This window comes from Porites lutea, chromosome 11 (genome assembly GCF_958299795.1).
Source record: "Porites lutea chromosome 11, jaPorLute2.1, whole genome shotgun sequence".
NCBI lineage: Eukaryota > Metazoa > Cnidaria > Anthozoa > Scleractinia > Poritidae > Porites > Porites lutea.
Genome location: NC_133211.1, coordinates 25,468,953 through 25,480,990, shown reverse-complemented (window position 1 = coordinate 25,480,990; position 12,038 = coordinate 25,468,953). Strand labels below are relative to the sequence as shown.

Below are 12,038 nucleotides of genomic sequence, written 5' to 3'. Positions count from 1 at the left end.
GATAAAAAATGTCTTGGTGCAGTTTGTCACCGAACGACAATACAGCGGAACTTTGATTTGCCTGCGTGCAGACGTCTCCTATTTCCTTTGTTGCAAGAAAGGAAATAGGAGACGTCTGCATGCAGGCAAAACTTTGATCAGTATGAAACTCTAAGGAGTGCACAAGAAATTGATGACCCCGGGATTGATGATAGCTTTGCAACTCAGGCCGCCGAAATTGTAGGTGGATCCGAAAGCTAGGGGAGGACCTGATCTTGACTTGATAAACGATTCCCTGCTAGTATGCTGCCGGCAGTGGCCTCTTTTACCTTTTATGCGGCTGACTGGTAATACCAGGGAAAAGAAGTCTCTGCTAGCTAAACAGAGAACTTGCGGGGAAAACGAGTAACGGTATTTGTACAGGATTAATCCACCCCTTTTCAATCTGACTGAAATACACATGTAAACCAGACTTGATGTAAACAAGACATTCTAGAAAAAAAAAGATGCAATTTGAAGCTCGCTCCCTTCAAACAGTTAACCAATCAGATTTGACAGTCTTACGTAGTCTTGGCGAACCCACCAATCAGAGTTTACTTTGAGGTGAATCCGCTGTGAGTTCGCTGGCACGTGTCAGGCATGCAAACGGTTGTACCTCGTAGATTTCAGTTAGGTAGCGGAAGGGTGTTTATTTTGCACGAATTTAAATCTATTTCACTCCGAAAATTGGATTTCTGATGTTTTCAGTACTTTTTGCAAAAAATGAATGATTCCATTTCTACTCGTTGCGCTAAACTCAATCAGATTTTTGCTGGTAAAACTGTCGGTCGCAAGAGCTCGCCGAATGGCGCCGGCTTTACTCGAGAGGCTTTGCTGGATGCATTTCTTTTACTCTTCGAAGAATGCAGCTCTGAATTTATGCTCAAGGACAAGAACATATCTGGATTTGTGAAGAAATGTAAGTATAAAGAGCTTTATTGGTCACAGAAATCACTTTATTTCTACCACATGCATGGTTCGAGGCAAGGTAGCTCAAGGTCAGTCGATTATAAATTTGGTCTGCTGATCGACTTCGCTAGCTTGACACGATCTCGATGCCAGTGATGATCAATAAAATAAGCCTTACTTTACAATTTTTTTTATATTTTCCTAATCACACAGACCAACCTGTGGTTGATGATCTTCGAAAACTTTGTTTAAACAAAGACGATTTCAATGTTCTTAACACCATTGGCAGAGGACATTTCGGACAGGTACCCTGTAATAAAGGTCTCAGTAAGCTTTTAGCACGTCAGACGTTAAGTAATGTAAAAAGTCTACCTTATTTTTTAACTTTTTGGGTTATTCTTATGTATAATTAGACGTATTTGAGTTTAATGATGCTTCACTGCATACCTGCCAAGAAACTAACGGAATAAAATACCAGAAATGTTTTGGTTATTTGCATCTTCTATTTTTAGGTCTAACATTCCATGTGCAATATACAATGTACATTTCAGGTGTATAGCAGTATAATATTACTTTTTCTTATTTTGGGCATCAGAAAAGGCAAATAAACAAAATTATCAGTAATGACGGTTCATTCTGATCTGAATGCATGGTTTTAAGTTAATTTTTTTAAACTTAAAATTAGAAAAAGGAAAAAATTTACTTCACCCCCCTTTATTATTGTTGTGGTAATATTTTAGGCCAGAGTATAAACTTTCATCACCTATTTTACAGGTTCAAGTTGTCAAAGACAAACAAAGTGGTGATGTATTTGCTATGAAGACATTGAACAAGACCCAAACTTTAGCTCAAGAAAGTGTAAGTACAGAGTGGAGACATTTTTAACTACTTAATTGTGGCAAGATTAGCTAAGAGGGTAACCCGGGATTCCAGTTAATTCTTTCAAGGGGTGATGGGGGGGGGGGGGGGGGTCATATAGACCATCTGAGGGGTCACCAAGACCATGTGCGAATTTTTTTTGTTATATTCAAGTTAACACTTATATGTCATCAGTCTGGTCAGGAAGCCTTCTTTGGTGGGTCATTGACCCAAGACCCATCTCTTATCTGGAACACTGGTTGTCTGCAGAGTGGGATGGTGTGGGGCTGGTTCCCATGACTGGAAAAATACTCAGACAGAGTCTGAGACTGTTTGTAGGGACACGGGGGAAAAAAAGGCATTAGCTGACCGGCACATTCCCAGAAACAATATCATGAGACACATATTGGCGCGAGTTCCCTTCACGTTTCTGAAGTGCAAATGGACATCTCTGTAATGGAGAGATTTGTAGAGGAGTTTGACTGTAGATGTATGTGTAACCTTCAAACGGGGGTGTACGGTTGAGAGCTGAAATATGGAGGGATTGCATGAACAACGATTTATCCTCTAAAAAGTGTAAAAATTAACAATTTCAATGACTAAGGCTAACTTGTTTAAAGTTGGGCAAAATTTGAAAGTCACTGACTGTATTTTTGCCAATTTATTTTTATTTTTTTTTGTCCACTATTAGGTTGCATTCTATGATGAAGAAAGAGAAATAATGGCATTGTGCAACTCTCCCTGGATAACAGCACTCCAGTATGCCTTTCAAGATGCCCATAATCTTTATCTTGTAATGGACTACCACCCTGGTGGTGACTTGTTGTCGTTACTTAGCAAGTATGATGATGTGTTGGAAGAGGAAGTTGCAAGGTTTTATCTGGCAGAGATGGTGATGGCTATTCACAGCCTGCATATGCTTGGTTATGTTCATAGGTAAGACATAAGCTGCCTTATTACTATTGAGCCTGCGTAGCACGTGTTTCTGCGCAGTTTCGGAGCAAAGAAAGACCGAGAAATGGGAAATGGCCGCATGAAAAAAAGATCGAGAGCCATTTTTCAGACAAGCTTTCTTTGTTCCAAAACCACACAGAAATGCTTGCTATGCAGGCTTAATACCATGTAACTGATTTAGCTGTAAATTAATTAGTTTTTGCTCTGGTTTTCAACAATGTGTGTCCTAGTGTATGTCATGACCTGCCTAGTGTTTTCTCTTTAATTTTATCATCTTTCATAATTAGTTATAACTGAGAAAATCAATGGTAGCAGCCGGAGAGCTTCATGAAATATGAACATAGGTATATAATGTCACATGTGAAATAGAGCCATAGTACCCTCTGAGCCTGAGAAAACTGCTGACATTTCAAGACACCAATGCTGGTGTTCCTGAGAATCAAAGTCGGTAGAATGAGTGAGAAATTCCATCTTGATGATGTGTCACTTACCCAGGTCTGGGTAGTGCTTCTGATTGATTGAAAATTTGCTTCAACTAATCAGAGGCACCAGTGACCCAGGTCTTGTTAGTGACACATCATCAGGATGGAATTTCTGAATTTATGTTGGCTGGTTTAATGTACAACTAGCCAGATACCTACAGCTGTATGTCATTCTGAGTTTAAAGCTTAAGTTAAGTCAAGTATAGGATGCTTTTAACAAAAGGTGTGACACAAACTGAGTGATTAAACTGACTCTTACCTGTGTTGAAAGAAAAAGCAAGACATCTGATTGGTATTTAAAAGCATATATTTCATGAAGTACATCTAGCTACTAAAATCCGGGGACAGAAGTGTAGTGCTACACATCAAAAGAATTAAATGGAAAAAAATATTTAGCTTCTCCTGCTCAATTTCTTTGCATATAGTTCCTGGTAACCTTTTATTGAACTCAAACATTGTGATGATCATTTTTTCTGAAGGGATATCAAACCTGATAATGTTCTTGTTGATCGGACTGGACATATTAAACTTGCTGATTTTGGCTCATCTGCCAGGCTTGCAGCGGACAAAAAGGTGAGAAACTTTTAACTAGAAATCCTATGGTAATTCTCAAAATTCAGTGGTTTGGAATGCATTACGCAAGTGTTACCACACAAATAAAGCTAATTTTAGATGAATAAGAGCAAACATTGAGGGTATGGGTTTAATGAAGGGAAGGCTTAATTTGCAAGGGAACTCTTAGAATACAGGCTACTCAGGGTTATCATAAGTAGCTACAATCCTGGACAAAACTACTTGAGAAAATGTTTTCATTAATGCGCCCTACCTAATGCAACAAAACTGTTTCCAAATCAACGGCTTTACGTAAAGAAAACCCCCTCCCCCAGTTCAAAGTTATAACTTCCTACACATGCTTAGGGATCCGACTTTCTTTTAAAGACCCAACAACACTGTTTCCAGGAGGAGGGGGGAGGGAAGAATCGGTCGGCTACGAAGTTTAGAAAAAATGCCCCATAAGTATGCAATTTTCTTAACAGTTTTGTTTCAAGATTGTAGCCTGAAAAACAGCCATTTCTCCTCGCTCTGCGCCGCTGGGGACGTTTTGCAAGAATCGAGGAACGTCTGCGACTCAGCGACAGAAATTCCATACTGATATGACATAAATCAATGTTTACATAATATTAGCATATTAGCAAGATTTTGGCTCTCTATCCCTCCTCCGTAGAAGTTCCTGATGGGTATCCCAACAAAAATAGATATAATAAAAAAATAGAAAGCATGCAGGGGAGAGGCCTCTGGGAAGGGAGAGGAGATTGGTTACAGCAAATTTGAATTCAATTAACAAACACAGATTAATTTAACCTCCTACCTGTATTTCATCTGCCAAATTAAGATTGAAAACATATAATCAATACAGCTATGTTTTATGTTAGGATGTTAACCCACATGATGGTGGACTTGTGTTAAACTTGAAAAAATACAACTAGTAATTTAAAGATTCATGTGTTTATTGAAAGCTGCCTGAACATTCATGCATTTGGTGAACTGTACAATATTATAATTATTGTTGGTTCTAGGTGCATAGCAAGATGCCTGTCGGCACTCCAGAATACATAGCCCCCGAAGTACTCACAAGTATGGATGGTTCAGGGGGGCCATATGGCTTGGAGTGCGACTGGTGGTCCCTAGGAGTGGTCGCTTATGAAATGTTGTGTGGACAAACACCCTTTGAAGCTGACTCTGTTGTTATAACTTACAGCAAGATTATGAACTACAAGGTACTTGACAAGGTGGATGTTGTTAGTAAAAAATAAGACAAAACAGTCTTCAACTAAAAAACTACATTTGATACAATTTGTCCATTATGAAGAGGGATTTTTTGAAATTACATGATTTCTACTAGAATTTTCTTGCAATTTCAAGATTTTCTGATTCACAGTGAGATTTGGAGGCTAAACCGTCGAGACCATGGGCTGACAGCCCAAACCGTTAAGTTGGAAGGTCTGTGAAGGTCCTAAGTTTCTAATACCTTGTGGGAACCCTTGTCCAGTGAATAAAGCTAAATTTCATGTACATGTATACCCTCGTAAAAAAACAAACTAGATTATACCACGCTCTAGTCCTTCTATTGAGCACTCTGCTGAAAGGTGTGCATAAGTATCAACTGGTGTATACCCTCCTAAATATACTTTGCCTAATTTCTAGTGCTTTACTGTTATTGTAGAGTTCTCTGAAGTTTTCTAAGGATGTTCAGGTCAGCAAAAATGCCAAAGATATGATTTTCAATCTGTGTACTGAGAGTAAAGATAGGATGGGTTATGAAGGACTCACTTGTCACCAGTTCTTCACGGGCACAGACTGGAACAACTTGCAAGATAGTAAGTGCAAGAATTTCACTGGACAAGTCAAACGTTACTGAAAGTCAAAGATGGTGACGCCTGGTTGCAGAGCCTCGCGCCAAAAAAGCTATTAAACGGTGCAGTTTTTGAAATTAATGAACAGCAATGCTTAATGCTGGCATTCTTTTTCAACAACTGAGCATTTTCGTGTGCTTTTGTAATTTTCCAAAAACTTCTAGCGACCAGACCAACCTTTAATGACTGAGCAGAATATACAACTTGTAAGGGGAGGGTCTAGGAAGCACAAGGAAACGACTTTCTATTTTTTTTAAACTTAGATGCAGTCTTTGAGAATTCAACCCTAGAAAAATTTACCAATATTAAACAAATTGAAGGACATTAAATGAGAGTGTTGAATTTTGAAATAGTATGAATACACTTTTTAAGAGACGTTTTCGGCACCGTCGGTAGTAATTGTTTAAGCTCCCTATATGGTCAAATGATTGACACTATAATTCATTTTGTTTTAGCTGTACCCCCATACGTACCTAACCTGGATGGCGCAGCAGACGTGTCGCATTTTGACGAGTTCGAGCCCGAAAGCCCTGATCCAATTTTTCATTTGGAGAAGTACAGATCAGCACACGAAGACAAGGGATTCACTGGAAAGGACCTCCCTTTCGTAGGTTTCACTTTCTCTCGGAACCTCGCCATCAATCTCCCGTTTTCTCCCAGAAAGTAAGTGCTCGTTGAGCATTAGTGCTCATACACTCGAACACACACATATATAAAAAAGTCTATGCAAAAAAAGTTGAGCTTAGCCTTTCTTTATGACTCACAGTCTTTCAGAGGGACAATGATTATTTTAACTGGACAAAATTGAGTAGGGTTGCCTTTTTTTGCTGGGTAGTGTCAGATCAGTGTTCTTACGAAAGATTTTTTTTTTCCAAGAATGGTGGACAAAGACAAAAGGCACAACCCATATAGAAATATTGTAAAAGTTTCTACCAAAATAACCTTTTTTTTGTTTATTTTTTCGTTCAATCTCCATGATAAAACATTTATCTCTTCAGAGAAAAAAGCCCTATGTTTACCTTATGTCTAGTTTTATTTTTGTGTTTTTTTTTTCTGATCAATGAAGTTCCTAACGTCCGTGAAATAAGTTACCTAACTTTGATCACGGTTATTAGAACAAAGTATGTTTTCTTTATCTGCCTTTAGACCCGGAAGTCTTCCAAATTCCCCAGCAGGCTGTCCCCCTAGTCGCCTTGAGAGGAAGCTCACTATCAAGGCAAGAGAATTAAAGGATGCGTTACAATCTTGTCACACACTTAAGGATGAGAGTGCTACCATGAAAAAGACCTTGGATGATTTGCAAACTGCACTGGAAGAGAAAGACAAAATGTTACGAAATGCTGAGTATGAAAGGGACCTTCTGGAAAAGGAGAAAGTACTCTATGATACTCAAGTAAAGGTAGGGTCATTTGAGCGTCCGGTTTATAATGTCGCGTCACTTGTCTTATTTATGCAAAATTGTCAAAATACTTCAATAAAACCTTCTCGTTTGCCTCTGTGCCATAACAAGGAAGGTAGTATTAACCATAATGTATCTCTGTCTCTGTTGGCTGTGGAAGGAATTTTACTTTTTTTCAGCATGTGTCCTGGTATACGGAAATCTAGCCTGCGTGGTATGGTATAAGAGACACGCGAGGCGAGTGTCCCCTTCACGCCTCCCGTTCTTTCTCGCGCCCATATTCCTTGCAAGCGCCTGCTAGGCAGGCCAACGGAAATTATACTTTCTACTTTTGCTGAGATCATGTTTTTGACCTTGTAACATAACATTCGATTATTGTTCTTAATCTTTTTTACTTGCAGGACTTGCAGAGAAGACTCGATCTCGAGAGAGCGGAAAGAAATAAGACGGACTCGGCCACTCTTAAGTTACTTTCTGAACTGAAGGAAGACAGTCAAAAGGCAAACGAACTCAGGGATCAAGAAAGCAGGCAAGTTAAAATGAGTTCCTACAAGGTTTGAAATAACAGTCGGTCAACGGGCAATGTCCGGTCAAAAGTAGACTTTGTTCAGTCAAATCCTTGGAGATAATGCTTTAGTCATGTGAACGCCAATATTTCAGTCATTTTTTCACAAGTTTCTGTATAGGTTAACGTAGAATTTGTTTACGTTCAAAATACATAATTTAGTTTCATGGTTTTCATCATTGGTTCATTGCTTGCAGGAATGGATTGGGTCACTGTGACTGATAAATTAAAAGCTACATTGCCTTGAATGAAAAACATGCTCTTTTGTCCTCAAATTTAGTCGCCAGAACGCTGAAAACAGCTTTGAAGTTTCCAAATTTTCTGAGGCTTACGCGCCCAGACTCCCCCCCCCCCCCCCCCCCCGTACAAAAGGAGAATAATGGCCCCTTGTTCATACAGTCGGTTACTCAATTCAAACCTGAGAATCGAATACTTCGATTTTTATTGAAACCCCTGGAGACATTTATCCAAAACGAACACTATCAGTTGCTGTGTCTACTAAAGGGTCCCACGGACGGAAATGCTATGTACAGCGACGTTTCGAACGTGTTTGCTTCTTGTTTTACAGAGAAAATCTCGAGGATCTTCAACAGATTGTAGCCCAGCTGGAAAATGACCGATTTATCGCCAGCAGACGAGCACAAAGACTTGAAGAGGAGCTCAAATCACAGGAAAAGGTCTGACAGAAAGAAAATAAATGATGTACTGGCAGTAATCATGCGGACAAAGTTGAAACAATTCATCTTTGTGAAATTCAGGGATTGTCATTTCTTTGCATGTAGAGAAAGGTCTTGAGTTTACTGAATAAAGCGATTTTGTTAGTTTTTATAATATTCAATACAAGGAGCAAGCTTCTTCGATAACAGGGCAGGACTTGTTGGCTGTCCACGGCAATTTCTTCCAACACTTTGCTTGACCATCGATCTTAACATCTATCTAACAGTATATGAGCATTTACAATACAAACAGAGTAATATTCCGGCTCGAAACAGCAAATGTTCGTGTTCACGGTAAAAATTCAAGATGTTCACACTGTAAACGTTTTTTTTCTCTGCAGCTTCTTGAAGTCAGCAAGAGCCGTATAAATGATCACCAAGCGCGAATGACAAAGGTAAAAAATTCGGTGCTAGACGCTCATATTACAGTTGGTCGATAGATTTGTTTGTTTGTTTGTTTGTTTTTTCATATAAAGTGCTCATGTTGATGAGGATATAAAACCTCTTACAATTGCTTGAGTGGTTCTTCGCCAATACCTCGTCTAATACAATTCTTCGCTCGTGCTTCGCCAGTTAGCGATACAACAAGAGATACAACACAGAAATATAGCCGTTGTTTATCTCGCTTTTTTTATAATAAAGTAAAAAACTCAACTACCAAATTAACTAATTAACGAGGACAAGCCAAATATATAGGACAGCAAAGAAAAGGAAATCTGTTGATAAGCACAGTAAGATGAGAAATAGTGGAGAGTTAGGCTTAAACGTTTGTGTAGCTTTGAGGTTGCTGAAGATATTGTCTTTTTCGCTATTAAAGATGAATGAAGAAGCGAAAAGAAGCATGGTGGAGTGGCAGGAAAAGCTGGATAGAGTCACCAAGGACAGCGAAGAAAGGATCTCAGAACTGCGACAAAAGTTAGCAAAAGTAAGAAAAGAAAGTTGCATTGAACTCGACTCTGCTTTAGCCTTTCTCGTCTTGTCTTTGTGTGTGCAAAGTTGGTGACTTTAGCAACGACGACGCTGTTAGAGACGGCAATAAAAACGGCAAATAATGGAAAAATGTTTAGGGTGGATTCATTTACAGCCGACAGGCAAATGCGACGGCCATGGGCATAACAATTTGGCACGTGCAGCACACTTTTTCTTACACATCTTTGCCGCCATTGCACGACCACGACGTGAACGTTTTATTGAGGACGTCAACACGACAACGACTATTTCTTTATCTTTCTTTTTAAACTTGGGTGCGGACCCAAGAATTCAACCCCAGAGAAATTCACCCTCATATGACATTTTAAGTGAGTTGGAAGAAGCCGCATTTTGTTCATCGTTTTACCTGTTTTGCCCCCTCTCATGAAGTATTTCTGCCACTTGATCCCGGAAGAAAATAGATAATTACGATGGCGCCATAGTTTCGTGACAAATAAATCGGGCGAGGGGAACATCTTAGTTCTAAACTAGTTTGGTTTACATGTAGACGATTGATTTGTTTTCCGTTTTTTGGTTTTCAGTCGTTACAATCCAACCAAGAGGCTACGGAGTTGTTGGAGAATGTGCGGAAAAGCAAAGAACAACTACAAACGCAACTGGAAAAGCTTCAGGTTCAGTATAATCTCGATCAAAGTTTATGACTTTTTTCTTCTGTTTGATTGTTTTCAGTTGTCAGACCGTGATTGTGAATCAGATACAAGGGCTTTCGTTGTCGAAGTGAGAGAGGAACACTTGTGATCTAAGCTTCTTAAACTCATTAATTGTCAAGCCAAATGCGCATAGCTTTCGCAAAAAACAAAACAAAGTTTGGGTGTCGGATGCTTTGGGTGTTTGGTTGTGGATAATAATGATCATATTTTTTTTAGAAAATGTAACGTTGTCCCGATAGGAGACTAGCCTATGACCTTCTAATTGTTAGTCCAGATACTGTACCACTCTCGTGAGAGCTAAGGCCATTATTCCAGGTTCATATGACAAAAGTTCTGCACAAAAATCGCAATCATATTTACATGTCAAATGTTAGAGGGATTATTGATGACTTGAGTAGCTATATCAGATATTCAACACTGACGGTGTTAAATCCGAATATCTCGAAGTCGCCCTAAAACGATGTGGTCCTGGTTGTTCAAACTTTGGATGGCACTATCCACCGGATAAATCACTATCCAGCGATTTATCCGGTGGATAGCGCTATCCAACATTTGAACAACCGAAGCCTGGGCTGCGCGTGGTTTTTCTCAACCTACCACTCAGTGACTCAATATCGGATCAAACACTGCGTCTTGTGCTTATCATGTCAGCTTTTGAATCTTTCTGTGGAGGCCAACTGTGTACAATGTCTTATCAATTATCAACACAGCTGGCCCCGGTTGTTCAAACGTTGGATAGCGCTATCCAACGGATAAATCACTATCCAGCGGATAAGTATTACGGAAATCAATTACGCTCTCTGCTGGATAGTGATTTATCCGGTGGATTGCGCTATCCAACGTTTGAACAACCGGGGCCTGGTTGAACCAATTTTCGTGCTTCCAACAAGGTGCTCATTAGTTCATATATATTGCCTTTCAGAAATCAGTCCAGCCAACAATTACAACAAATAGAAATGAAAAGGTGAGATTTTCCTTAATTTGATTATCTTACTGATTTACGTGATCTTGAGGCAGAATATTCTACAGCTACCTAATATTTAGTAGCACAGAAGAACAAACTGAAACATAAAAAAGTCCTTATACATGTTTGTTGTTTAAGTGCGAAGGCTTATTTAGCGATTTGTGCGAACCTTTTGTCACTAAATTTGTTATGAAATGAAATGTGGCTGAGACAAGTACGTTCTTGACTCAAGTTCGATGTCTACGCAGGTCTTGAATCGGTGCAACGGTTTTTCCTTTAGTTTGATAGTTCGCGTTAGACTGGGTCGGTGCTGTATCAAATTGCACTATGGGAACATTTTTGAAGACACTATCGCTTCTATTATTGGCTGTTTCGAGGTTGCGCAGGGAACTGGGTCAAAATAATGCCCCGAAACAATTCCACAATGCAATTCGACACAAGACCAACTAAGTCTCACGCACACCTCAAATTAGCCAGTCCTAGCGAGTAATGTGTTTTATTTTGCTGGAATTAGCAAAGATAACACAAGAAGAATTTTTGATTTTGATTTTGAGCAGAGAAAAGCTGAACTTTTGTCGTCTTTGTTTTCTACCATTAGCCCTTTACACTCACCAGAAGATCAGACAGTGTATTGATAGGAATTAGAAACAGGGAAGAAATAGCTCAGGAGTTATTCAATAAAATAATGGTAAACAGATTAGAAATACGTACTGTAAAATCGGTATAGTATAGTATAGTATAGTATAGAATAGTCAGTATGAATTAAACTTTAGGCTGATAGCGCATGAGTTTGAGTTTGGGTTCGACTTTTTAACACTAGTGCGCAATACCACATGAGTTTATTACCTTTGTAGTTACTCCCGCTGTTTAGTGCAGGAAAAAAAGTGGAATGGGAGGGGAGAGTAAGGAAACTCTGTATGCTTTTTCTTACAAACCAATCGCTATGACCGGGCTCTCTTTCGTCTTCATTTAGTATGTCTCCGCCCAGGGAGTCTTTCCCTAAGCTTGTTGCTTATACCTGACCGATAGCGGCAGAAAACGAAGCTTACGTGCAGCCCTGGATTGTACTGTGAAATGTTTAGCCTTGTTCCCGGACCACGTTAAGAAAAAAATAACTTT

At 39.3% G+C, this 12,038-nt stretch overlaps 1 protein-coding gene across 1 annotated transcript in view; it reads left to right on the top strand.

Annotated features, from left to right (window-relative positions):
• Positions 1–633: 633 nt before the first annotated feature.
• Positions 634–12,038, top strand: part of LOC140953375 (citron Rho-interacting kinase-like) — a 39,234-nt gene continuing 27,829 nt past the window's right edge. The window contains exons 1-15 of the mRNA XM_073402859.1: positions 634–937; positions 1,141–1,232; positions 1,702–1,785; positions 2,477–2,721; positions 3,701–3,794; positions 4,799–4,999; positions 5,446–5,599; positions 6,091–6,298; positions 6,782–7,034; positions 7,436–7,563; positions 8,168–8,276; positions 8,657–8,710; positions 9,133–9,240; positions 9,827–9,916; positions 10,878–10,919. Of these exons, the coding sequence (XP_073258960.1) occupies positions 742–937; positions 1,141–1,232; positions 1,702–1,785; positions 2,477–2,721; positions 3,701–3,794; positions 4,799–4,999; positions 5,446–5,599; positions 6,091–6,298; positions 6,782–7,034; positions 7,436–7,563; positions 8,168–8,276; positions 8,657–8,710; positions 9,133–9,240; positions 9,827–9,916; positions 10,878–10,919 (2,058 nt within the window). The 5' untranslated portion in view covers positions 634–741. The remainder of the gene's footprint in view (positions 938–1,140; positions 1,233–1,701; positions 1,786–2,476; positions 2,722–3,700; positions 3,795–4,798; positions 5,000–5,445; positions 5,600–6,090; positions 6,299–6,781; positions 7,035–7,435; positions 7,564–8,167; positions 8,277–8,656; positions 8,711–9,132; positions 9,241–9,826; positions 9,917–10,877; positions 10,920–12,038) is intronic.